Raw genomic sequence first — 26,975 nt, forward strand, 5'->3', positions numbered from 1 at the left:
ACACTTGTAACGATTGCAGTGTCACATTGCATACTTTTTTGTGTACGTGGAGAAATTGGAGATATCAGGTATCTCAAACCAGGAGGAACGGCTGGACACTATGTTAAATTGCTACCCTAAATAGATCTACATGACTATTTTGCAGCAACTGTCAATGTCGTTGCCCAGGCCAATTCATTATTAAGGTATAGTGTTCTTATTTATTGTGCTAAATAATTACGTAAGGTATCCATGCTTTCTTCCGTGAGTTAAGGTCGAACCTATATTATTACAGAAGTCTTTTTTTTTTTTTTTTCTTTGGTAAAAGGCTAAGTATTACGGAAGTCTTTTGTAAGGAAAACTAGTGTGATAACGTTGCCGAACTAAGGTTCTGAGGTCTGGCCTAGTTTACGGATGCTCGTGATGGCAAGTCGTAGACCAATTTATGCAAGTTTATTTGTCATAAAGTCCATTTTCCATTGTCGCTTTTGTAATCAGTTTGTTGTTGTAAATTTCCTGTTTTGTAGCTTTTGGTCTTGTGTATACTGTCAAAATTTTAAATATAAAACTTAACATTTATACCAATTTTTTTTTTTTAATGTTCTATTTTGAAACTCATTCCTTTTCTTTTTTTTTTAACATGTGAGCTGTAATTTATTTTTCGTTGTATACTGTATACGTCAACTATATGTATACCCACAGGCCACACCTGCTTGTTTACATCTCTGTTGAAACAACGTTGAAAACACTTTAACCAATTTTATTATTTATAATATAAACCTGAATAATTGTTTAACCAATTTTTTTTTTTTTTGTGGAACGTTGAATACACAATTTTTTATTAATTGAGTAATATATGTCAATTTTAAAAAAATTTGAATCACAATAAATGAAGAAAAAAAAATTGGGTACTATATGATGATAAACAACCAAAAACTCAAATGAAAACATAAAAAAATAATCAGCAACAATGAGTGTAGATAATGTTCAAAGTTTTGGTGAATAGCGGCAACAAAAGAAAATTCCAAACAAACATCTAATAGATTTTATTTCAATCTAGAAACATTTTAACTGCCGCCGTAGAACTATTGGCACCTATTGCCCATGGAGGGGAGATGACTTTAACCGTGGTAAACAACCATTCTATGGCAAAGTCCCAGTTGAAACTCTTATAACAATAAAATGAACAAAAGGTTGGGTCAAGGTTGATTTGTTTAACAATAAAGGAACCTGGGCAGCGACTACGACAGTTTTTGCATAATGGTCGTGAAGATGTATTGTTAGGCAGCAATTCATAATCATATCTGACCTTTCCTCCTGGCTGGGCGTACCTGATATCCCCAACTACGCATAAACATGCAAAGTAACCCCGCAATCTTTACAAGTGTAAAACCAAAATTCTGGATTTGTTTCTCTTTCGCAGATATCACACCAGTATTTGCCGCTTGCCTTTTCATCACCATAACATAGAGTTAGTGGATGATCATCGTACCTTGGAAGCATTACCGTTAGTGGTAGAGTGGGACAACGGAAATCCAAAAAGTAATCGCATTTCTTGCAACCTATGACGACTTTATCTTCATCAGTGCCGCAGCTCTGGCAAGTCTTCACAGCACCGTATTGTAGTTCGAGGTATAGTAAATGATGATCATGACTCCCATGGATAAAAGGAAAAGCAATCGAAGTGCATAGTAAGTCAAAATTAGAGTAGATGAATCCATTGCAAATAGGTAGGTGACAAGCTCCACAAGATTTTAAGTGGCTTTTGCTTTGGAGGCGAAGATCCATAGGCTCTGGGCTCAGAAAATGCCGTTTCTTCTTAGGAAGATCAGCACATGCTTCGTGGAGAATGAAACTGCAATCTGATTCTGAACACTTGTAGAATGTGGAAGAACCGATGGGACGAACACAAGCTCCACACAAGCTGCTTTCTTCATCGCCTTTGCTGAGGCTTAAGAGGTTATGTTCATGAGCGAAATGAGTGATTGTGTTGTCGTCATTATTCCTCTTAAATGGCTCGATATCTTCAACTTCTTCAGCTATTCCATCAAGTTCTTTCCCATCCCACACGTCTTTCCTTGTTGCACATAGCGAATGAATAGCATAACGAGGACAAATGGAACAAGAATAAGCCCCATATGACCAAATGATTTCTTTCCAACAAACTCCACAAGTCCATTCTCCAGGTCCAGAACCAAGAGGGTACTTGTATGTGACACGGTGGTCATGGTGATTGACATGAATAACACGTGGTAGTTGAGCACACAGTTGATGGAATATCATGAAATCACATTCAACACAGACATAAGGAGAACGATCACCTATCGTCCCACAAGCATCACAAACATAGGAGATCAATCTTGGCATGAGTGTGAGTGTATGATGCTCATGGACCTTCATATTTGAAAGGGAGACTGGTGGGGGTTTATTGATTGCGCATTCCAAATCCAAGTTGAATATACAAATATCACAATGATAAAGTAAATTCCCAGCATCCTCTCCACATAGATGACAACTTCCGTCTGAGTAACCTAGAGCTCCGTCGGTGATAGGCTTAAGAGGGTGTCTAACATGAGAAGGGTGAGTAATATCTTGTGAGACAAATTGGGAAACACAACTCTCATGAACCACCAACCTGCAACGAGGGCATAAATAGCCTTGTTTTCCACCATTTCTACAAATGTTACATGTCATTCTAGAAGTAATATCAACAATGAGTAGAGGATGGGGGTGCCACGGCATGTTAAGGTGAGCACGGGCACACAGGGCATCAATTACGTCCAAATTGAGTTCACAAACAGAACAATGATAAAGAAGGTGCCTGATTTTTTTACCGCTGAGATGGCATTTTGGGTCGGTGTGATCAGGAGCTCCAGTTGTGAGAAGCTTAAGACAATGTCCTTCATGAGAAGGGTGATCCCATATTTCCTTTGCGTTGAACACAAATGCACATTCCAAATGAATAATAAACTTGCATTGGTCGCATGAGTAGCCAAAACCATACGATCGATCGCAAACATCGCATTCAAAACGAGCAGCAGAGTTAATGAGGGATCCTCGATGCGCGTGTCCTTCTAACATATAGCTCATGGCGGTTGCGGAAAGAGGAGTTTGAGAGAATGCTAATATATGTTTGAGTAATAGCACTTTGGTTTTGTATTATGATGGATCATCGATCAATATAGTCTTTCTTCTATATACTCGATCTAACTACATCAATAATGCTGCTTGCAACATGATAATATACTTTAATATTGACGTTGACAAATCTGTATTAATTTTGTTGTATCAATCCAGATCACTAAGGAATAAGTCGAAGCCATGACAACTCACGATAAGAGATCTTCCGATCAAACTAGTAAAATATAACCACGCGGTTTGATTACTCAACTACAAAATTCAAACACTAAAAACAATCGAAACCAGTAGAAATTCTCAAATCGGGAAGTGTAAAAATCGGGCACAATTATTAGGGATTAGTAAAAATTAGTCTGGGCTTGTTATATTAAATAGGCCCAAAAAATTAGAGATTTCATATACCTTTTTAATTAAAACTTTGTTTTGTAACTTCTGGAGGAGTAGGCCTCTGAGGCCCAATTCCAGTTCTTTTTTTTATATAAAAAGGGGCCTTTCGAGGCCTGTCACAAACCCTACCTAATTTTCCTCTTTTTCTTCCTTGCGTGAGAATCTACAATTTCTCAGATTGTTCCCCTACCATGGCTGCCAACGACGTGGTGACATCGGAAGCAGAAGAGAGGATGAAGAAGATAAAATCCAAATCAAGAATCTACCGAGACAAAGGTTTACAAAAATCTAAAATTTCTTATCTATATATATATATATGATTGAGGCAATGTTTAATGTGTTTAAGTTTAAAACTCTGTCTGCTGTGCAGCTGCGGAAACTCGCAAAACCAACTGAAAGTAATTCGTTTAGTTAGGAAAGGTAAGTTCATTCCACACGATTTCACCAAAGATGAGACTGAAAAGATTTATAAGGAGAGAGGGATTGCAGCAATCCTATATGCGCACATAAGCCAAACTCAGATTATGACTACCTGATGGAAATTACTCATCATATGGTATTCTCGGATGCTAAGTTTCAGCAGCTATGCATTACAAGGAAGGTGTTGCAAGAAGAACTCTCTTTTGAGCAAGCAACAGCAGCAGAAGAATCAGGCATTTGTATGATTAGCATTTCTTTTAAACATGTTCACCTAAACAAGAATCAGGCACTCGTACAACATAACGATAGTCGATAGAGACATACTCGCTTACCTCTTTGCAGCTGCCATCAGCTTGAGAATGTAATGGGTTAAAAGAACCAGACTGTATAATCTTTCTATCTTGATCCAACCCGTATGTTTCTACAATAAAGATAGAGAACTACATCATTAATAGCAACAAAAAAAAAAACTAAAGTAATAATAACAAGTCAAGTGACCAAAATCTTACCCTTAGAAAATGGATAAATCTTAGAGCACAGTTGTCCTGCTATAAACTGCTCTAGTTCTTGCTCTTCACTAAACCGAGTTTCAGACTCATCAAGCACATCAGACTTGGTCAAGCCACAGTCAAGTGTCCCAAAAACTTTGCATGCCTTGGCCATAGCCTAAGATTATAATGACCACAAAATGTTTTAAGAACTCAGTCCGTGATGAGTACCTCAAAGTACAATGCTTTTCTAAAAGAAGGTAATGGGAGGTTTATACAACACCTGGATCAGTACACAACTTGACACTTTATCTTCTTCCTCTCTGCTTCGAAGGTTCTAAAATTCTCCACAATCAGATAAGAAACACATAAGTACGTAGTTGATGATATATATATAAGAGTGAACCAAGACACGAGAAAGAATGTTGCAAATCACCTTTGTTAAAGTGACTGAAATTTCCAAGCTCCGGTCAGATGCTCTGATGGACAAAAAGAATCTAGACACAGAAAACAAAAAGTAATAGAAAACATAATGTTAAATTTTATTGGCTTCCAATTCAAAACCAATAGATAATGAACAGTTTGATTGACGAAATATCATCTAGCTTGGGATAAGGATATAGTGAAACTATAGATCCCCTGTTATATAAACAAACAAAAAAAAGGAGTAACCTGTGATCACCACGCTTTGGACGAGAACTTGCCAATGCTCCCGTTAAACCAACACCAAGAACAGGATACCCTATCCACCATATATAGTAGCAAGTTAGACCAATCCGAGATTTCTATTTCTTGATGACAAGCAAGAACTATGTTGAAGACAGAGATTAAATAAAGTAAACCTGGTTTAGAAAGCTTAAGAGCGCGATTATAGGCTAACAAAGCCATCTTATTCGCCATTGCTTGGTTACAGTGTTGGCTCGGAACCTGAGATAACGATTAAAACATGCTCATAGCCGAATGGAACCATACACGATTTTGCCATTATTTAAGGTTTTGAAAAACAAACCCTGCCAAGTAATTGAACCATAGAAATCATGGCATATGGAACCACAGCTTCAAGAAGTGTGTTAGAAGCTCCTGGAACTGACATTAACCAACCTAAAGCCTGAGAATTAGTAGTTTGATCACTCAAAGTCAAAGCACGCAAGAGATCACATACAATCTTATAGATACAAAGAGATAGAAAAAACAAAGACAAAAATACCTGAGAGGCACCACCAGTTACATACACAACGGCTTGCGTTGAAGATGAGTGAATCGACTCCACAATAGTTTGGATCGTAATCTCTCTCCCATTGTTTCTCTCGTCTTTTAAAACAGAACAGAAGACTAATTGACGTTGACTTAATATGTCAGTTAATTCTCGAACACTTTTAAATCCAAGTAAACTTGATTGGTCTTTTAACTAAATAGACTAGATAGGGGTAATTTTCATTAATAGCATCAAATTAAGTTTGTTTCCAAATCTAGCATATATTCCACAAAGTTCCAAAAATAACACTATATTTCATGATTAAACTTTCAAAATTAATTTTTAAACTATAAATATTAAACCTTAGCCCTTAAAAACATATTTTAAATATACAATCTTCAACCTTAACATTAAAAAAAATAATTCTTAAAAAAATTTAAAATAGTATAATTATGCTATTTTATGGAGTGTGTGATATAATTCAGTGCTATTTGACGTATTTCTCGTTATTAAATTACGTAAACAAGCGTATATAATTGTTTTTTTTTGTTTTCTCTGAATTTCTTAAGCGAAACGACAGCGTTTAGGGTTTGTAGCTAGAGAAGAAAAAAAACACATTTGCAAAGAGTTCAGAGTATTGTTGATTGGTAAAGACCTAAAGAGATCCGACGAAGCTCCGGCGAATCCCAGCTTCTACTCCGAGCGACCTTTCTTCCGACTCCTCTTACGCTGCCTAGCTTCAACAATCGCCACCATTTTTGCCGATTCAAGTTTCAGACTTTTCATCATCTACAGATTTTTGTGGGTTTTATTTTCGTTTCAATTTGTGAGTTTTGTTGAAATTGGTTTTGTGGGTTTTGTTGAATTCAAGATTCGGGCTTTTGTGTGTTGTATGCTACCCTTAATTCGACGAGGTGATTCTCAGGAGATGACTTCTACAAGCGGTGCGAAGATCTCAATGTTTGGTGCCAAGTCTGGATTTGTTATCCCTAAGAACAAGTTATCTGGATCATTGATACCGGTTTTTCAACGTGGCGCTAATAAAACCCTAGAAGGTGCCGATAAGGATAATGGACTTCACTCGAATCTGGGGAAGAGAAAGACTAAATGGGGTCCTGATTTGTCACAAGATGTTGGGGTCAAGAAAGGTCGAGTTTTAGCTTATCAGGTATAAAAATTTGGGTTTGATCTTTTAAGGTTTTGAAGTTGAATGAAATGTTAATGTGTACAGCTGACTGTTACTTAGATGCTATATTGTGAACAGTTTCTTATTAAATGACAAGTTAGCTTTATGTGTATTTGATAATCAATTGATTGATTTGGAGATTAAGCATTGGAATATGATATATGAGTAGAGAGTAGAACACTATATATAAAGATATGGTAGCTTTTATGTCGTTGATTTGGAGATTAAGGATTGGAATTTGAACATTTCGCTAGGAATGGTTTAATGTTTGAATAAAATTGGGTGCTTTTGAAGTCGTGAAGTATTCAGAGGTTTTGCAATTGAAATGTTACTTGATCGAGTATGTTAAGCGTAATAGATATCCTTTTACAACGTAGTGCTATATTAATTATCAAATGGAAAAATCCTGTCAGGTACCACTATGTGATAAACTGTATGTTTGGTGACCAATTTTGAGCAGAAACGCCTGGATCAAATTACACAGCAACTGGCATCGGGAACTCTTGAAGTGGAGACTAATAGAGAATCAGCTTTAGCTTCACAGAACAACGATGATGTAAGTAGTTTTCAGTACCTTTTTTCATCTCAATTATATGATTTTTTAGCAATGTAAACTCATCTGTCCTCTATATGTTCATAGACCAATACTGCTGAACAGCTGGAGTTTGAGAAGCGCGAAGCAATCGGTATGTATCGGTAAATTTTCCTCATTCCATCTGGACATTCGCTTTCCCTCAAGTAATATATAGTTTCTTTACTTATAGGGGAGATACTCGAGCTGAACCCGAGGTACAAGGCTCCACGTGATTATAAGCCATTGCTAAAAGAAGCTAAATTGCCGATCGATGTAAGTTCTTGCTTGGTTAGAGGGTTAAACCATTATCAAATCATGCATTTTTTCTCTCATGTGAAGTGTTATCTTACTATCTCACCTAATCTTGAAAGTCTTGTACATTTGTCTGAGAGATGGCTCGAGTCGTATTTTGGGAGAGTATTGAGAATGTATTGAGTTCAAAGAAAGGATATGTCTTATTTCGGAGTATGTTTCTCTTCTCTCAATCTAGTCCTGTTAAGTCCATGTCAAAAGTGAAATCTAAGTATGAATCCTTTTGATGACCTTTATCTACTGTTTCACCATTTTTTTGTACCAGTTGAGGGTTTTATATATCAAGCTGTTTAAACATGTACAACATCCTTTTGATTCCGCTTTCTAAGTTATGTGATAATCAGCTTTTCACAGCTTATATTGTATGGACTTATGCTTTGCAGGTTAAAGAACATTCTGTTTTCAGGTTTCTAAGTATCATATTTGGTTCCCAAGGTGATACTCTAAAGCAGCTCGAAAAAGTAAGTCACCTACGAACGTCATTGCTGCTATTCACAACTACAGTTCCTTACATGCCTTGAGTAAACATCCTTCTGTGTCTTTTTCTCTAGCATTTCTTTCTTACTGTTATCATTCCATTTTTACTCTGCATACGAGCTAATTTTTTTCATTATGGAAACAGAGGACGGGAGCCAAAGTACAAATTTTTGGTACTAAAACAGAAGGAGAGAAGGTAAATATTGGAATACACTATCATCGAGTTAACCATAATAGTGTATCGTTATTGTTCTGCTTCTCCATGTTGGTCCCTAAAACTCCTCAAAATTCTTATTGCGAATTTATATGAATCAAAGTTTCCTTCGTGCAGATTGAACTCTCTCCTTCACATGAAAGTGAGATCCAGACGCCTTGGCAAACGTTATATTTTCAGATATCATCTGACACTTACGAAAAAGTGGATGCAGCAATTGCTGTAATTGAGCTACTTATGTCTTCAGTTTCTGTGAGTTCCTAAATCTTCTATAAGAGAGTTAGAAGTATGATATAGCATCTGTTATTTAAAGTCTCAATCAAATGATACTCAACAGTATATCATTTCCCCTTGTAGGGAAATACAGGAGCTGGTGCTGCTCCTTCATCTTCCAGATCTGAAGATATTTCAACTACTCCAGGCAGCAGCAACTTGGCATTTACATCCCTGACTTCCGAACAGCCAACTGATAGCTCTTTACAACCTCCTGAAAGCCAACTCCAACAGCATGGTTATTCATTTCCTTGGGCTTCAAATCAAGCTCCATTTCATCCACCTCTTAAACCCTCTGCTTCAGGTCATGGTTATAGTATCCAGGAGCAAGAATTGCCAACAAATTCTATGAACCTTAATCCTCTTTCTGCTCAACAATCATATCCAGTTCCTCATGACACATCATTACCTCCTGGTTCCCACATGCCTCGACCACCAGATTCGTTCGCTTTTAACCTTTCCAACACACCAAGGGCATATTCTGTGACTGCGCCTCCATATGCTGGTAGTCAGATACAACCGATTGGACCACATTCTACTATGAGGCCATCAACCCTATTCACTTTCCAACCTGTACATAGACCAACTTCTTTGCCAGACATAGTCTCAAGCAACATGGCCCAATCAGTACAGCCTCGGGATCCTAACTTTAGTCCACATCCGGTAGCTCATCAGCAAGGTACAGAACTACCATCAATTCCCTTTCCCACAAGTATGAATCTGAAACATCTAGCAGAATATGGTTCTGGTGGTTCTCTGCGTCCTATGTCAGTGTCAACACATATTGCTGGCAGGCCTGCTGGTCTTGTTCCTACGTATCCTCCCCTAAATCCTCCCGTAGATACAGCTCGTAAGCCATTTGGCGGGGATTTTGGTTTCCCACCACAACAACCAAACGTTGTTTCCACACCACAGATATTTCCTAGACCCAACTCTCAATCAGCTCATCTCCCTCATCTGGCATTTCAAACCCCATCCGCCGCTCTAACCTCTCGACATTTTGGGCAAAATTACACAAGATTACAGCACTTCGACAGGCAGATGGATCAACCCTTGAGCCACCAATCTACGCCGTTTCATGGTAACACGAGATCTCCCAACTTGCAGAACTTTGGACCTCCATTGTCTCAGATGATGCCAAGGAACTTCCCTGGAGCTCCATTCCCGCAGCATCCTACTCATTTCCCTCCAAGACCAGTCTTTCATCATGATAACCAGTTACCACCACGCGGCCAGCCACAAGTTCGCCACCGGTTCAACTCTAGTGTCCATCAAGTGTATGACCCGTTTTCACCCGGTGATGTTTAAATTTTCAGTAGTGTGTTTTCAGTTTTATGTGAAGGATAGAACATCATATGTTATTTTCCGAACATAAATTCCCAAAAGTATGTTATAAAAAAAAAATCCCAAACTTATGTTCACGTTCACACTTATTTTAAGGAGCCACGTGATTTTTTTTTTTTTTTTTAAATCGAAAATGTAAAACTAGAGAAGGAAAATAATTGAAAACTAAATTACATATTTTATATTCTCTTATGGGCCTATATATATATATATATCTCGGCCCATAACTATTTTGTTGAGATTTGCCAATTTGAAGCTAATCTGTAAAATCTTTTCAATTTCGAGATCCAAAAAAAAAGTCGAAGTCATTCACTCACTTTTTCTGAAACTCGCTACTCTGAAATTTTCCCGCTCCACCGCATCTATACGGCGAATGGAACCACCAATTCCGCCGTCAGCGAGTGGCATAGAAGAAGACGAAGAGTGGGAACTTTTCAACGACGATGGCTTCGTTTACAAACGACATAAGCGAAGCCGTATCTCCGACGCCGCCGAAGAAACTTCGAAACCGCCGGATCCGGAGTTAGATCCGGTGGTAGAGGAGAGGAATCGAAAGATACGGAAGAAGAGGATACTAGTGAAGCTCAAAAGGAAGTACCGGAGTGAGATCGACCAGTGGGAGATTCTGTCGAACAGTTTGAATGCAATAAAAGAGAAAGCAGATCGATTTCAAACGACGCAACGAGAAGAGAGGTTAAATGCGAACGCAACGACGTCGTATCCTGAGTCTTGTTCTGTAGAAGGAGCTCGAGAATTTGGTGGAGGAGATGCTTCTGCGCCGTCTTCTATGCTCGACGGACTTCTTTTTATGGTAATTAGGGTTTTTTCTTTTGTTTTTTTACTCAATTGGATAAAATTTTGAAAATTTGAAAAATTGGTAGGCGGAAGCACAAGAAGCGGTGATTAATGACGTATTGAAGATGTGTGAAGTTGCAGAGAACATATGTAGAATTGAAGAAGAAGAGAAGAAGCAGTCCTTCTTTGATCTTCCCATATGGAGCTCACCAACGGATCTAATGACGTCGCTTTGTGCTGATTAATATAAACCCCTTTAAAAATTAATCATCTTTAGTGTGTTGTGTTGCAATTGTAGAGTGGTTTTTTTTTTTTTCTGTGTTAGGCTTAATTAGTGTTTCGGTTTTTGGATTTTTAATCAGTTTTTTATAGCCTTAATTTTCACAAAAAAAAAAAAGCTTTGATTTGTTTCAGGTTTGGGGTTTAGATATAGAAAGATGTGAATCCATTAAGATATGGTTATGGTCTGGCTGTTGGATTGGTTATTGGGTTCAGGTCAGTTTAATATGTATCTAATGCGAATCTCTATAAATCATGAATGTTTAAAGGAAACACAACTAATTGAACTGAATAGTGAATTTGATTGTTACAACAGCTGCAAGTTACAATCATAGTAATGGTTTCAATTTATGAATCTGCAAACGTAAGACAATGTTTAATGTTGAAGCAATCTAAGAAGTTGGAAAGTTGATGATAAATTAAAAAAAGTTATAACTAAGAAGATTAAGCAACGATAATTGTTAAACATGGAAATAAAACCACCCAAGACTGTACAAGTTCCATTGCCTGATGAGAGAGCATTTTAGAGGGACTTAAATCTCTACAACTTGTTCAATGGTCAGTCTTCTTCAGATTCCGCTTGAGCTTCTGATTCGTCCCCAATATCCTCTAAAAGCTTATCAACGTCGACTCCTAATTCTATCAGCCTTGCGCTTAGCTTCTCGACTTTGCTCTCCTCTTGACCCAAACATACTAACAGGTCGTTTAGTTCGTCTTCGCTCTCTTTTTGAGCTTCTTTTCTCACCTCTTCCTTTATGGCTTCTATATCAGGAACCTCCATGGGATCTCCTCCTTTCAACGATTTCACTTCCTGTTCAAGATGGTAATTTGCCTGTTCCAGACTGTTGTATGCGTCTGATAGGCTTTTCAGGTCTGACTCAAGTTTCGCAGCCATGTTCTTGTAACTTGATGCCTCAGACTCAATCTTGGCTTTTTCTGCTTTAACTGTCTCTAAACGCTGAGAAGTTTCTTGGAGTTCTCGTCTGATGCTTTCCATCTGAACTTTGTCCATTACTGTACTTGTTCTTTGCTCTGATCCTTGAGATTGCTCATTCCTGCCAGAATTGGCTACGTCTTCAGCTAAAGCAGCGTTTCGAGCAAGAAGGTTCTGGAAAACACAGAGTTCACAACAACAAGAAGCTCTGTCAGGCACAACTGATGTTGAGATCTCTTTTTATCAGTTAACCTCAACATATATTTATCACAAATATTCAAAGACCTATAGTATGAATACTGTTTAAAGACCCAATTCTTCATAATCCCATGTTAGCAGAAACTTGACGCTTCCTATATTCCAATTTAGCAAAAAGCAATGCTTCCTAATCCCAAATATTGGCAGAACACCCTTAACTTCTCATCTATTCTCAAGATTTTTCTTATTTTAATTGCAATCAAACACCAAAAATGGTATTTTTTTCAGATATGCTTAAGTCAGTAGTAGACTGTTGAGAACAGGCACATACCTGAATCTCCGAGCACTGTTTCTCTATAAAAGCTTTCAAGCGGTTGATGTAGTCTTTCTCATTTTCTCCGCTTTTCTGCTCCAAATCTGCTGGTACTACAGCCATCTCACTTTTTTTTGGCCGACTATACAATTCCACGATTCTCTCTCTGATGTTACCTTCCAGGCTCTTCACTAAGCCTATGAAACTAGCATCAAACAAAGACAAGAGCATTGGGTGATCTTCATTCCCTTTAACCATCTCATCTGCCTCATCCACCTCATTAATCTCGGCTTCACTAGGCGTGGCTGTTCTTGTCAACGGTTTATTACCCTGGGGAGGTTTCTTGGAGGGAGAGAAGATGAAGCTGTTCTGCATCTCTTCAAACTTCGAGAAGTATGATGTAAGCCCTATCTTCTGGCCCACAGCATCAACTACAGCAAAAGCATCTTTACCATTCTCAATTGATTTATTGTAAATGACGCATGCTCCCAATAGAATAGACGCCAATCCCCTTATGCAAACTGTTGCAGCTGGGTCTGTTACCAGCTCGAGCAAAAACGTTAGGTGGTGGCGTGAATCTAAAAAGCACTGAACTGCAGCCGGGCATTCAACAGTCCATGTCACAAGGAGTTTTAAAATGATCTGTTGAATATATGATTTTCCCAGTGTGCTTGATTTATCTTTGCTTTTCATGGAAGAAGCAACGGCCAGGTATCTGACAATCCTCTGAAAGAGTGGCTCCGGAGTTCCCATGGATGGCATAGGTAACTCAAGTACGATTTTCAAAGCCTATTGAGTATTTCAAAAAGTCAGCCAAATGCAGGGACAAAAAAATACTGACAGAACGTAAGGTTAAAGTGATGACTTCACTACCTTTTCCTTGCACCGATGGTTGTCCTTAACAACATGAGAAAGAATGCTCGCAGCTCTGCAACACGTCTGTTTTTAAAGAATAAATAGATCTAAGTTCCGGAATGCTTTAAAAATTAAGAGCCAACAGGGAGAAACAATTTTACCTCAAGATCACCATCAGCTTCACCCGAACAAAGGCCTCGTAACAACATGCTGACACATAGATAAAAGTTGGATAAGTTTTAATACACGAGAAGTAGCTCAAAATTGAAGGACCATGCAAACTCGCAATGAGAATGAAGAGTGAGATTCCTTCAAAACAACACTACAAAAGATGCAGAAGAAAAGAAGATTACACCTTCCAAATGACATGTGAACATCATCTTCTAGGGGATCTCGGGCTGTGGGATGTGGTTGGGGTATTAAAGTTGAAGCTAGCATTGTTTGACCCTCGGGATTTTTCTGAAAACGTTTAGTGAATGAGATTCTTGATAAAGATGCAATCACATGCTATATCAGTATGCAATCTCACATTAAACAATGAACTAAAAATAAATGACAAAAAAATTCCAAACCTCACAGAACGTCTTAAAAACGTAATCAGCTGCAGCAAACTCTTGAATACTGGACGTCCGTAAAATGATCCGAAGTATAGAATTGAGTGCAGGTTCTACTTGCCGATCTTCACCAAGAACTTTGCTAGCAAGAATATCACGGTTCTTGGGATGTCCATCAATTAGATCTCCAATGCATTTAAATGTCTAGCAGCAAAGAGTCACAAAATAAAAGACACATAGAAACGAAACATCAATAAATGACTTGGACTTCAGACAATCTTTAGGAAAAAACTGCCAATAGATCACTGTAAGCATATCAGTTCCATGGTCAACCTAGAACAAGGTTCAATAGTTAAAAATGAAACTATTCTAACTTATAGGCAGTTGCACAAATCTTTAATTTTGATATACAATGAAATATGAATGATAACAAAAAAGGGAAGGGACTAAAGGATAATAATTTGACTAAAGAAGATTTGCATACCATGCAGCGAACAGCAACAGGTGCCCATTGGCTTTCAACACCCAACATCAGTAGGTGGTCTAGCAGTTTTTTCTGTTGTTGGATATAAAAAGCAAGGATAAGTAACATGTGTGATCTGGTACAAGAGAATTCACAACATTTGAACATCATAACAAACCTGAACTAAAACTGTTCTATTTGCCAGCTTGTTTGAATCTCTTCCAGGGTCCGTGTCTACACCTCCCATGATCAGCATATTGATTGTCTCCAGTGCACTAAGTAGATTAACAGTCTACTGGGATTTCGTTCATTCAGAAGGACAAAGATTAACAAAATTGCACAAGCTGGTAAAATAAATCTAAAATGGGAGAAGCACTCTAAGATCTAACCTTTTGCTGGGTGAACTTATACGTAATTCCTCGCAGTTTTAGAATTGAAATGATCGGTTCAAAACCCATGGTCTCCCTTAGTAATATCTGTACAAGTTCATATATCAGCCTGTGTTTTGATCTAGTAAATTAATCAGAAAAATCAACACCAGAAACCAAGCTATAAAACCTGGTTTGATGAACTGCTGCGGAGAAGATTGTTCAACAACTCCAGACAGTCCTGTAAATAAAGAACAAAATTAGGGCAAGTACATGGGCAAGGAACTCAAAGTCAAGCATAAGCAGGCAATCCCCAAAGCATGCTGAAAGTGCTTGCAAAGAAATTCAGGAAGACAACATATGGGAAATGTAAGTGCCAATAATGTTTAGTTCTAAAGTTGGTGAAGTGGCTACTTCAATTTTCCTTTTAAAATGCCAAATTTTTAACAGAACAGATGCTACAAAATTTTTAATAAGAGCTATTTGTCACCTGCACAACCACATCGCCATCTGAGCCCCCTTCCTCCTTAATGATGCTAAAAATCTTTTCAAATGCACCTTCAAAGACAACAATTTTTTGGATCTCCTACAAGTGTATGGTCGATCAATTAATCAATGGCTGCCCTCAGCTCAAGGCAGAAGAAAAGGACAACTACATATATAACCAGGAAGTCTCACCTCTGCTTCACGCGTCAAGTGTGTAAGAAGCAACAACGCCTCGTTCCGGATTACCTGTAAGGAACACACCAAAAGATTAAGTTCACAAATACAATATCCATCCCTTCCAGAGTTCACCGCCTCATAAACTCCTACTTGAGGTTGACAGAAGGTTAATGCGATCAGACTCTTAAGCAAATTAATAGCGAAATCATACATATCCAAGATATAGAGTAACTGTTTACCTCTCTATCCATTAGCATATCCATGAGTCGAGTTATACCGCGAGGAGTCGTCAAAATAGCTTCTTGCAACCTGACGAGACAGTCAGCAAAAGTCTCTATAGCATATAGAGAGAAAATAACACACAGATAGTACATCCTAAGAAATATACCTGTTTTGTGAATTCATAAGTAGAGCAGTCAAAATCTGAAGTGTGTAATATCTGACATAGAAGTCTTCTTCCTCCTGTCATACCCCCAGGAAAACAAACCATATGATGCACACATATAAAATGAACAAAACAAAAATATTTTCCTACTTCGAAAATATAGAGTAAACTCTAACCAGCAAACTCAAAAGAAGAGTGATATTCTCAGCTTCGCGGGAGAGCAAGTCGGAGTTCATGAGAGCTGCATGGACTTCAGTCTTTTGTGCCCTTGCATGATCGATTGGCGTTAGAGCGCCAAGAAGAGTTTCTAAGGCACCTCGAACCTGGAAAGTCAACAAAACTATAAGTTCAAGAATAACACAACACAGTAAGATCAACAAGAAGTTCTATAACAAACTCTGGATAATCCCAAGGTAACAAAATAAGAGATCAAAAGTGCAAGTTTAATAGCTAAGAATCTATGCTAGAACCAAATCCATAGTGAGAGAGATTTACAACATTATCCTGTTTCCACCTCCCCTTTCCAATTGAATTGTTCCCTATTCTGATTCTGAATTATACGCTGCTACACTATTTGAAAGGACCACAAAAACAAATAGAATTAAAAATTGCTACTCTCCCAAAAGTACTTTGTTTGAAAAAAGAAAAAGGAAATCCATAGTTAACAAACTTTGCTTCAACAAACATACCACATTTTCCATAAAATGAGGGCAATAGATAGTGCTATGACGTAAGACAAACAAAAAAATATGCACAACCAAAGCGAGAGCAAAAGAAAAGGCACAGCACCATTTCAACATCATCCCGTTGGTCCTTTAGGATGCCCACTATCACAGGGAATCCTGAAATGACAGAATGTAAATTTCAACTTTGAATTTGAATCTCAAGAACAATCAGAAGCACGACAGAGAAAAAGAAAGACATTTACCAGCTGCTCCAAAAGCTAATTGAGCAGCATTACTTTCTGCTACAACAGACTGAAGTTCTACTATAGCATTTCTCCTATCGTCAGGCAAGGTACCATTACTTATACGATCCAGCAGGCGTTGAATGTAACTACGTATATACACCAAACAAAAATCCAATCCTCATTGATTAATTTCTCGAATACTTACAGGCCATAATAAATAAAGGAACTTGCTATATCTCTCCACTCGTAGTACATTAAACATAAAAAAAAACCTGTACCTGTCTTCATTTGAAGATTGATTGTCGCCGAAAACCATTCCAACAACCCCCTGAACAAATTCGTAAAACAAGTCAAGAACAAGCATAAGCACCGGAAAATTTTGGTAATGCTGCTGTTAAAAATAGCATCACAACATTATAAAATACAAATATAGTCTCAAGCTCTCTGCCACCTTCATAATTAGTACACTATAAGTCACTCTCTCTACACCCTTGAGAAACTTTTAGAAATCATATCGATATCAACACAGAGCCAATGCGAACAGGCTCATCTAAACAACTAGAGCAATTAGAGAAGCCAGAAGAAAGCATGCATTCGATACAAAACAGCTGAATTAAACTCGCAATCAAAGATAATATTTACCTTGTAACGGGATGCCAAATCCATATCTCGTTATAGCGAATAAAATCACCTGAAACAACAGAAATCGAGAAATTTACATCAAAATTAGATCAGCAACGATGCAAAAACTAACACAGAAACGGAGAAATCAGACTACAAAACCCTAGAACTCTGAAAACTATCACAAAACTGAAACTTGCAAAAATCGAACACCTTACAGAGGCTATGTAATACGAACAAGATCCAAACAAGGAAGATGAATCCTTCAGCCAATGAACGGTGATAGATCGCTTCTTCACAGAGTCTCTATCTCTCTTTTTCACCTGACCGATCTGTTCAAGCAAAGTCAGAAGAGCTGATAAAACCGTACGATCGTCACGATGAAATTGTTGTTTTATCTTTAAATGGCGGAAGAGGAAGATCGATGATGCATTGTACTCACGCCCGCACCTGATATTAGCTCCTGTGAGATTTATTGAGATTGTGGGATGCTAAAATATAGGCCCATTTAGGTCCAGTGGGCTTTAAGCCTGACCAGTTCAAGACAAAACTGTGTGGAGGTTTTTTTGGTGGATGATTTGTCTTTGGGTGAGCACGCGATTTTGGGATTTTAAGATTTTAAAACAAAAGATTTTAAGATTTTAAGTTTTTAAGATTTGGAAAGTAATTCATTTTGGTTTTGGTTTTTTTTAGGTTCCTGAAAGTACAGTAAAATCTCATTTGGTATCACATTATTGATTTTGTTCGGTTTTTGAAAAATAAATTATAAAAATCAACTGTCTTTTTAATTAAAACAGTATACTTTTAAATTATTTAAATACATTTATAACTGTTTTAAAATATATCTTGCTTAGTTTAGTTTCGGTTCTACTATTCGGTTCGATCCCCTTAAAAATTTTGATATATAAATTTGTGTTAATTTGGTTTATTTATTATTAGTTTCGGTTCGAGAGTTTTGGTTCGGATTGAGGAATTTTGGCCATTCTATTGTTTCAACTTTCAACTCCAACTTTTGGCAAATAACTAATGAATAGTAGTGAATACCCTCAACCTCCTATAGAGTTGACAAAATATTTTTTTAAAAATGCGTCACTCAAGTAGCATGGGTCAACAAAATTCAATGGTCAGAAAACAAGATTTGAATTGAACCAATCAATAAAAGTTGGAGTTAAATTATATATTCCCTTAGTTACTTCTGTAATACAAGCAAGAAAAACTAATAGAGGATGTAACTTGCTTCAAGTCATCTAGCTTGATACAAAACCATTGCAATTTTTCATACATTAGTAACATGACCATCAGTGAAAGTTGATTATTAGGTTGGAACTCTTCTTAATTAGGCCAAGCCTAATTACAAAGACAATCACAACTAATAGTATTGCGACGGGAATACACGAATATGCTTTGAAAACGGGAATACACGAATAAAATCCAATATGAGTGGTAAGAGGCATGTTCGTTGCACGTCTTGCTTGGAGTCTCTCTTTATTATAATTATTAAGAAGATACACTTTAAACAATATGTGAAGTTACATCATCATTCATCAACATGTGTTGTGCGTACTGTATACATGTAACTGGATTATATTAGATTGATTCTATATGCTTTTTACTTTTCATCAAGTTAGGCCATAAGCGACGACGACAAGATTGCACATGTCTTTTTGTACATATTCAACTTTTTTTAAGTTAAGAACTTGTACCACACAAATGTGTGTGATGTTCAGTTTGGTGGATTTTGCATATCCGAGTCCTTGTCTACATAATGATGACAACAAGCTCGGTTTTGTCTTGAACGAGCCGTCGATATAAAATGTTGAAATTTCTATGGTTCTTTAGTTGAAATGTTTAACTAAACTTTTTTTTTTGGTGTGATTTTTTTTTTTTTGGTGTGAGAAATGTTTAACTAACTATAACGAGATTTTAATCAATTCTAAATATTAATGTTGATATGTTTAAAGATGATAAACAAGTTTAGATATGATGAATATTTCAGGTTATTCCCACCAAAAAAAAAAAAAATCAGGTTATAAAAGAAAAAAAAGCAAAACTAAACAAATGATATGGGGACGGATTTAGATCGACATTAAAATAAATCTAAATTATAATTAACCATACGTTGCTTCACATAATTAATGTTTGATTTTATTAGGTAATCGAGTCAAGTCGATTTAATTACTATTATGTGTAACAAAACTGTTCATTATATCATGGACTAAAGGATTCATATGGTTTGCAGAAGTTGGGGTAGATAAATCCGTACATGGATTATACCGCTTTTTATATACCATTCATTAGATATGATCCGTACTAATACAGTTACATACAAATAAAGTTGGTTCGCAAGGCGATTTATTGTCTGCCCTAAAAATAAAACGAACTAAGCCGCTAAGAAATTTCTCAACTATAACCATTTAAACCCTAAATAAAAGCTTCAACCACTGATGAACCCCCGGGTGCGATGGATATGATCGATGCACGTCCGGTGGTCGTTGACTGGGCTCGACAAACCGTCGGAGCCTTCGATGGAAGGTTTGGGGGTGGAGAATACCCTTCGTACAAATGAAGGAATACTCGGGCTGGGTGTGTGTGGATCGAATGACGACACGTGAGCTATGGAACGAACTCACGATACGGTCGGCTTGAAGATTAACGAAACCCGGTTCGAGAATCTTCAAGGGTTTTCGATCTCTAGCCTTTCCGGCTCGAGAAAACGAAGAGAGACGCGAGAAAAGGAAACATTTTCAGTAGTTCATTCAAGCGTGTCCTTTACAATCGAGAGACTTGCCCTTAAATAGACAAGTGATCGAGAAAGTGGGCTTAAAGTTGCCCTAGACACGTGGGTCTTTAAGCTCCACACAAAGGAAAAGCGAGAAAGCGCGTTTTCTAACGGCTCTCTCGGTCAAAAGTAAAAGGATCGAGAAATTCTCGGTAAAAAGTGAAACGACCGAGAATTCTTCGAGAAAATAGAAACGGATCGATAAGGATCGATGGAGAAGGCTTTATTGAAGATGGATGCCTTCTTGGAGATAGGATCTTCACTTCCTCGGCTCCGGAGCTTGTCTACTAACGTTTCCAAGTCGTGAGTCGAGTGGGATCGAAGTGGAGATGCATTAGACTTGCTGCCTCGTTAAAACCCCTTCGGTAAACCCTTTGGGACAAACCCGAAGTTGGGAAAAAGAGTACAGCTCACCTAACGTCTTAGGGATGCCTTCACTCGGACGTGGAGGTGAAGGCACTCGAGCTAAGCTTCCCAAAGCTTGTCTTGATCGAAGGTTCCTCGGTGGTGATGCGTTCCACGAACCTTCGGTGAGAATGGTTGAAGCTCGGCTTGTCGAAAGGTTGAACGTTGAAGAAGATCATGAGATGACCTCGCCTTGCTCCTCTTGATGATCCTTGAAGTTGTCTTGAAGTGTTGAGGCTGAATCGTTGTCGTCGGAATGATCTCTTGTTGAAGACTTTGCCCGAACGGTTGATAGACGCGGCCGGCCGGATGATGCTCTCGGACGGACGGACGGCGGCCTTGGTGACTCGATGTCCGGGGACGCATCAACCACCCTACCAAAAACTTGATAAGGATCACAATTTAGGTAATCCGAGTTTCTGTTATGATACTAATGATGTAACGCGAACACTAATTAAATCGTTATAAGATTTCTTAACCATAACCGCCGGTCCGCCGTAATCATTTAAATCCTAAATCAAACCTTCAACCACCATACCAAAGACTTGATAAGTATCACAATTTAGGTAATCCGAGTTTCCGTTACGATCGTTACCAATATAATCTACTTCATGATGTCTAAGTTTTGGTTATACGAAGATTGAATTTTACTACAAAAAGAAACAAAGTCGAACAACACAAAAACATGCCGTTGGTTAACCATTGCTATCAAACTATCGCTAATAAAATAACTGTGAAGATGATGACCAAAGCTGCGGCTTTGTCTGGTCAACAACAACAACAAAACTGTGACGTTCGTTTCTGAGGTAAGATGGTAAACACTAAACACGGCTCGTTTTGTCACTCACGATGCGTTGGCTGTTAAAAATTCACATAATCATCAGACACAACACAAAAAAGAAACGTCGAGTCACGTTTGTAAAAAACACACACGCCACGCGTCAATACTAAACCGTAGGATCTCATTAACTTCATCCAACGGTTTAAACGCGTTTTCTAAAAAAAAAAACTGAAAAGTTTCTTTCTTCTTCGTAAAGTCGCAACCTTTTCTTATTAAAGAGAAAAAAAAAACTCAGAAGTGTGATTTTTTAAAATTCTTTTTAGGTTTATTCTGTGGAGGAGAACATTAAAAACGAAATCTAGTGATTATTTTTCGCCTTTTGTCTCTTTGGATTACGAGATTCCCATTAACTCTTTAAGCCTTTCAAATTCATTTTTTTTTCCTTCGTTCATCGATAGAAATTGGGAAATAAAAAAACGAAATTTTGTGAGGAGTTTTAAAATTTCCTATATCTCCGTTTCTGGGTTTTTTTTGTTTCCTTTCAATTTACAATTTTTTTTTCTGGGTATTTTGAATTTTGGGTATTACACGGTTTGCATTAGACGAATCCTGTGAAGAAGAAGAAAAAAATCATGTCTGATGGATACTACAATTCGAAGAAGACTGATGATCTTTGCGAACATGTTTGTGGACAGGTTTGTTTCTTATTAGGTTTAAAATTCTTTACTTTACTCCAAAAAAAATTGAAACTTTGCAATCGAATCCGTGATGATAAATTATGAAAGCTCTGTTTTTTATTTTTGGGTATGTAATAAAAATTCATTTTTTTATTGGTCAGATTGTTCTCTGTTGCTTGAAAAGATCTTCGAATGTTTTCTACACTTATTATATATATATATAAAGTAACAATTTTTTGATGTTTTGATTTGTGTTTTGTTGAGGTTTATTGTTTATTTGGTTTCATCTTTTTGTGAATTTGCAGGGATCAAAAGCAGCGAAGACAATCTCAAGGCTTAAATGTGTTCTTAGAGGTTTTGATTTAAGAACATACTTGTTGCTGTTTGTGTTGATGCCGTTTGGTATCTTGGCAATCTATTTACACGGCCAAAAGTTCACTTATTTCTTCAGACCGCTTTGGGAATCACCTCCGAAGCCGTTTGAGACCATTCCTCATTACTACAATGAGAATGTTACTATGGAAGCTCTCTGTAGTCTTCATGGTTGGGGAATCAGAGAATCTCCTAGGCGTGTTTTTGATGCGGTTTTGTTTAGTAATGAGAAGGATCTTTTAACTGTTAGGTGGAATGAGCTTTATCCTTATGTGACTCAGTTTGTGCTGCTGGAATCGAATTCCACGTTTACGGGTTTGCCTAAACCGTTGGTTTTTAAGAGCAATAAGGATCAGTTTAAGTTTGTGGAGTCACGGCTGACTTATGGGACGATTGGTGGACGGTTTAGGAAAGGCGAGAATCCGTTTGTTGAAGAAGCGTATCAGCGTGTTGCGTTGGATCAGTTGCTTAGAATAGCTGGCATTGAAGAGGATGATCTGTTGATTATGTCTGATGTTGATGAGATTCCTAGTGCTCACACTGTTAATCTTTTGAGATGGTGTGACGATATTCCTCCGGTTCTTCATCTTCAGCTGAAGAATTACTTGTATTCTTTTGAATACTATGTTGATAGCAAAAGCTGGAGAGCGTCTATACACCGTTACAGTCCAGGGAAAACTCGGTACGCTCATTTCCGTCAGAGCAATGTTATGTTAGCCGATTCGGGTTGGCACTGTAGTTTCTGTTTCCGTTATGTAAGCGAGTTTATCTTCAAAATGAAAGCATACAGTCACTCGGACCGTGTCAGATTCTCTCATTACTTGAATCCGAGGAGGATTCAAGACGTTATTTGCAAAGGAACTGATTTGTTTGATATGTTACCAGAGGAATACACATTTAAGGAGATTATAGGCAAAATGGGACCTGTACCTCGCTCTTATTCAGCTGTCCATCTTCCTTCATACCTGCTGGATAATGCTGAGCAATACAAATACTTGTTGCCTGGTAACTGCATGAGAGAAAAACAGACAGGGTTTATGTGATGAACACATTGAAGGTGTTCTTGTATAGTCTTAAACTTCAGGTCCTTAGCATCATTCTTGAGATGAAAGGTGCAATCTTTTTGCCTGGGAGAGAAGAAATGAAGAAAGTAATGCCATAATTTGATACTTTGTCGAGGCGCATATATAACCTGAATGCTGGATTCAGTTTGGTGGGTTTCCATCAGTTTCTTTTGATACAGGAGGGTTTGTGTGAAAAAGGAGCTTACTTTGAGTTAGAGCTGCACAACACGTCCCAGGTTTTTTCAACAATGGGAAAATATGTTGCTGCCGAAGGCTGATTGATTTAGTAGTATAGCAGTTTCAGGATCCATTTTGTTTATATAACATTTTCTTCATTGTTTTGAGTTTAGTTCTGGTTATATCATTCTTATACAACAGTGTCCCTCTTATTTAAAGCCTTCTTTGCTCTGATTCTCTAATCAATTTTGACTCTGCTTCTTGGTTGCAAAAAATTATGTTCTTTTCAAGTTTTAGCTGTGTTGTATTGTTCTTGTCAGATTTTTTGGATTGGTCTGGAGCTTATTTATTTCTTTTAGGGTATTTTTTGGGTCAAGCAATGCTGAGAAGACGCTGATGCATTGCTTTTGAATGTCAACTTAGTAATGAATCAAGATGCAAAAGGGGGATGCAGAAACCTTTGCTTTCAAGTTAAATTTTTAAATGTGATACTTCAGAAGGAATCTTGCACTAATCTGCCATGTGTCTGTGTTATTCATGAAACTGCTTTGCACAGGTCACAGATGCTCTATTAACCCATAAGAGGAGGTTACCATGTTGAATACGTATAGTCTGTCATAAAGCCAATCTCATAAGTGGACGTTTACAATTTCGTAAAGCGTTTTGGGAAAATTAGTCCAATACACCACAAAATGGCTGAAATTTACTGAATCTTTTCATACAAATCAGTTTAATTTGCCACTGTAATACCAAAAGCTGAATTACAAATGTGAAGAACATAGTTTGCACAGGTCACAATGTGAAGAGCATGTTCATTATCTTCCACTGAATTATCAGAAACTGAACTTAACAATAGATAGATCAGCCTTCAATATTCAGACCAGAGTTTAACATCTTCATTTCTCATATGATAATTAGGCACCAATGAAGACATAACAATATCAAAACTCTGTGATCTTGTAGTCTTCATTTCTAATCACTATCCCAATCCTCATCCCTCTGTTTTCCACTCTTGTTGACACCATCTCTTGAACTATTATTCTTGAATCTCGGTTGTTTAGATGCTGATATTGTTCTGTTTTCACCCTCGTCATCATCACTGCTTGAAACGTAATTAGCCGGTGGTGCATCTTCTTCATCATCATCTGAATCCCACATTGTGTTATCAAGATCACTCAAAACATCATCGTCATCACTCCTCACTTGAGGTCGAGGTAGAGGTCGAGGATCGGGGCTTCTTCTCTTAAAATCCTCTCTCGGCCTTCTTGTGTCTGTATTTGATGACCGTGATCTATCAAATCTGTTTGGAATCTCATCATCCTCAGAATCAAATTCACCGTCATCATCTTCATCACTATCGTTGGGTCTCCTCTGGCTACGTGTATCCCTTTCATTTCTTCTAAAGCCATGACTTGAATCTCCATAACTACGCAATTCAGGTGTTCTGCTTCTTCCTGCAAACTCTTCTCGGTTCCAATACCTGATCCGCCCAGATTCTTCTTGTTCTGCAGCTTCCTCTTCCTCCCACTCCTTGTCTGCTGCTTCTTCAATCTCAGCTATGAATCTGTCCAGCTCCTCCTGGTCACTATCTTCATCGCCCGGTTCTGATTCTTCTGTATTTTCAACACTAGTGCCTCGTTCTGATTGTTTATCTCCATGGAATACATACGGGCTTCCTTCCTTTTTGTCGATTGCATTGAAGAATGTTGAGGCCACTCTGTGAATGCTAGCCATGGCAACCGGATCTTCGGGGTTAACACCCATTCTCCGTAGCTGCTGTTCTGTTTTCTTTATGTTCAGCTTCTGAGATTCAAGTGCTTGCTCGAATCTCGCTTTGAATAAAGCCTGCAAAACATAAATACTTGTTCATACCATACCACTACAAAACACTTGTTAAAGCAAGCCGCACTTCCATAATTCATAAATCCTAAACCTAAAGATTGTCAGACCCGAAGATTTGGGTTTTGATGATGTAGTTAAGAAACCTAAAGATTCCTAAAGCAGATAGTCTAGATCAACCAAAGCCCCATTCTTAAGACAGATATCAACTAAAGTAATCATTCTTTAACCACATAATCCTCAATTTTAAGGACGAACCAAGAATCTGAAACTTTAAATTCAAAAATTTATACTGCTTACCTTCCGTTTTGTGAGGGTGTTAACAGGGATTAAGTTCTTGGGCTGCCGGTAGTTTCTACCACGGAACATAATAATAGTTTTTACATTATGTATGTTAATGACTACCCCACCGCTCAGTCTTGCTATCATGCTTGCCATCTCTTTAATCTTTTCCTTAGGGAAGTTATCACAACAAACTTGCACGGTCTCATGAAACTTCCAGTGCATATGCATATTTTGAACCACTCCTCCGAAGACTCCACGAACACCAACAGGAACATAGTTTTTATTCTTGAAACCGATTTTCTTGAATGCTTGGATCTGCTCGGATGTGAAAAGCTCAGGATCATGCACAGGAGACGGTAACTCAGGAAGATCATACTTCTTAAGCTTTTGCAACAAAAGCGCAACTTTCTTCTTCGCCTGCATCAAAAGAAAGAAAAACAGAAAAGAGAGACATCAGAAAATTCAACTCTATGATACATTTCACTCTGAAACAACACCAAAACTTAAAACTTTCGTACACAAACCATGCTTAATCCTAACACAATCTCAAGTTGTCAGTTGCCACAATAAGCAATATCACATAAAGTCTCAAACTTTAACAATATATGAATGAAAGGACAACACAGAAGACAAATTCATGGATCAGTCTCAATCAAAATTACCCTTTTGAGGTTATAGATGAGGCGTTCTTCATCAGTCATAAGTTTCTTCTTCAACTTCTTAGCTCTCCTAATCTCTCTTAACGTCTTACCAGACTCTTTCCGCATTCTACTCTCAACTTTACTCCTCATACTCCTCCCTCTAGATGTTGACATACCTCGAGACCATCCCTTGAACACTTGATTCATCAACGGCTGAAACGAATTAGAATTACCTTCACTTGAGCTACCAATGCTCGTAACAGGACTCGATGACAAAACCAGATTCCTTCACGATCAAAATCATAAAATCGGATTACAAAGCTATTAAATTTCGATGTTTTAGACAAATCCGAGAGATGGGTATTGAGTACATCTCAATAATCAGAGAGAAGAGAGGATCAAAGGTGGAGTTAGAATCTTGAACTTACCTAATACATGAATCGGATTGAAGTAGAGAAGATAAAGTCCATTTACAAGTTCTCGAGCAGTGTCTCGAGAGACTCCTCGAGACGAACATTTGGCTTCTGCAAAACGAAATGGCAAAAAATTTCGAACAAGAGAGAAAGAATCAGTTAAGGTCCTCTCGCAAGGGTTTGAGGGTTTTAGAAGAGACGACCCGACATAACATAA

General features: G+C 37.8%; 6 protein-coding genes and 1 pseudogene across 9 annotated transcripts; 3 read left to right on the forward strand and 4 right to left on the reverse strand.

Annotated features, from left to right (window-relative positions):
* Nucleotides 1-983: 983 nt before the first annotated feature.
* Nucleotides 984-3,069, reverse strand: LOC17886779 (annotated as a pseudogene).
* Nucleotides 3,070-4,099: 1,030 nt separating this feature from the next.
* Nucleotides 4,100-6,363, reverse strand: LOC17886789. The gene is made up of 9 exons (XM_006291629.2): nucleotides 6,315-6,363; nucleotides 5,620-5,723; nucleotides 5,422-5,520; nucleotides 5,255-5,339; nucleotides 5,085-5,154; nucleotides 4,849-4,909; nucleotides 4,696-4,749; nucleotides 4,434-4,590; nucleotides 4,100-4,345 (listed from the first exon to the last, which is right to left on the reverse strand). Exons 1-9 carry the CDS (start codon nucleotides 6,361-6,363, stop codon nucleotides 4,182-4,184), a joined length of 843 nt encoding a protein of 280 aa, XP_006291691.2. The 3' UTR covers nucleotides 4,100-4,181.
* On the forward strand, nucleotides 6,223-10,074 carry LOC17885573 (splicing factor 1). Of its 3 annotated transcripts, none has more exons than XM_023782537.1 (9): nucleotides 6,223-6,433; nucleotides 6,533-6,775; nucleotides 7,254-7,349; nucleotides 7,434-7,479; nucleotides 7,558-7,640; nucleotides 8,063-8,140; nucleotides 8,302-8,352; nucleotides 8,488-8,622; nucleotides 8,728-10,074. In XM_023782537.1, the coding sequence occupies exons 2-9, from the start codon at nucleotides 6,536-6,538 to the stop codon at nucleotides 9,949-9,951; spliced, it is 1,953 nt and encodes a 650-aa protein (XP_023638305.1). In that variant the 5' UTR covers nucleotides 6,223-6,433; nucleotides 6,533-6,535; the 3' UTR covers nucleotides 9,952-10,074. The 3 variants fall into 3 exon arrangements, with proteins under 3 accessions (XP_023638305.1, XP_006290716.1, XP_023638304.1); XM_006290654.2 differs by having other exon boundaries at nucleotides 6,223-6,408; XM_023782536.1 differs by having other exon boundaries at nucleotides 6,223-6,775.
* A 168-nt stretch (nucleotides 10,075-10,242) lies between these two features.
* LOC17886513 lies at nucleotides 10,243-11,244 on the forward strand. Its single transcript, XM_006292600.2, has 2 exons — nucleotides 10,243-10,798; nucleotides 10,869-11,244. Exons 1-2 carry the CDS (start codon nucleotides 10,361-10,363, stop codon nucleotides 11,025-11,027), a joined length of 597 nt encoding a protein of 198 aa, XP_006292662.1. The 5' UTR covers nucleotides 10,243-10,360; the 3' UTR covers nucleotides 11,028-11,244.
* Nucleotides 11,245-11,390: 146 nt separating this feature from the next.
* Nucleotides 11,391-17,695, reverse strand: LOC17885954 (golgin candidate 6). 2 transcript variants are annotated; one of them, XM_006290509.2, is made up of 20 exons: nucleotides 17,544-17,695; nucleotides 17,347-17,395; nucleotides 16,983-17,032; nucleotides 16,723-16,850; nucleotides 16,584-16,636; nucleotides 15,971-16,117; nucleotides 15,798-15,871; nucleotides 15,649-15,718; nucleotides 15,425-15,478; nucleotides 15,237-15,332; nucleotides 14,937-14,987; nucleotides 14,768-14,854; nucleotides 14,557-14,670; nucleotides 14,400-14,471; nucleotides 13,934-14,119; nucleotides 13,717-13,820; nucleotides 13,523-13,571; nucleotides 13,380-13,445; nucleotides 12,525-13,295; nucleotides 11,391-12,169 (listed from the first exon to the last, which is right to left on the reverse strand). In XM_006290509.2, exons 2-20 carry the CDS (start codon nucleotides 17,368-17,370, stop codon nucleotides 11,621-11,623), a joined length of 2,745 nt encoding a protein of 914 aa, XP_006290571.1. In that variant the 5' UTR covers nucleotides 17,371-17,395; nucleotides 17,544-17,695; the 3' UTR covers nucleotides 11,391-11,620. The 2 variants fall into 2 exon arrangements, with proteins under 2 accessions (XP_006290571.1, XP_023637851.1); XM_023782083.1 differs by having other exon boundaries at nucleotides 17,539-17,695.
* Nucleotides 17,696-21,606: 3,911 nt separating this feature from the next.
* Nucleotides 21,607-23,826, forward strand: LOC17887415 (beta-1,4-mannosyl-glycoprotein 4-beta-N-acetylglucosaminyltransferase). The gene is made up of 2 exons (XM_006290293.2): nucleotides 21,607-21,985; nucleotides 22,273-23,826. The coding sequence occupies exons 1-2, from the start codon at nucleotides 21,923-21,925 to the stop codon at nucleotides 23,380-23,382; spliced, it is 1,173 nt and encodes a 390-aa protein (XP_006290355.1). The 5' UTR covers nucleotides 21,607-21,922; the 3' UTR covers nucleotides 23,383-23,826.
* A 426-nt stretch (nucleotides 23,827-24,252) lies between these two features.
* Nucleotides 24,253-26,886, reverse strand: LOC17886547 (uncharacterized CRM domain-containing protein At3g25440, chloroplastic). The gene is made up of 4 exons (XM_006290778.2): nucleotides 26,774-26,886; nucleotides 26,367-26,631; nucleotides 25,720-26,121; nucleotides 24,253-25,425 (listed from the first exon to the last, which is right to left on the reverse strand). Exons 1-4 carry the CDS (start codon nucleotides 26,860-26,862, stop codon nucleotides 24,553-24,555), a joined length of 1,629 nt encoding a protein of 542 aa, XP_006290840.2. The 5' UTR covers nucleotides 26,863-26,886; the 3' UTR covers nucleotides 24,253-24,552.
* Between the last annotated feature and the right edge of the window lie 89 nt (nucleotides 26,887-26,975).

The sequence above is a fragment of the Capsella rubella genome, unplaced genomic scaffold (genome assembly GCF_000375325.1).
Source record: "Capsella rubella cultivar Monte Gargano unplaced genomic scaffold, Caprub1_0 scaffold_5, whole genome shotgun sequence".
NCBI classification, from domain to species: Eukaryota; Viridiplantae; Streptophyta; class Magnoliopsida; order Brassicales; family Brassicaceae; genus Capsella; species Capsella rubella.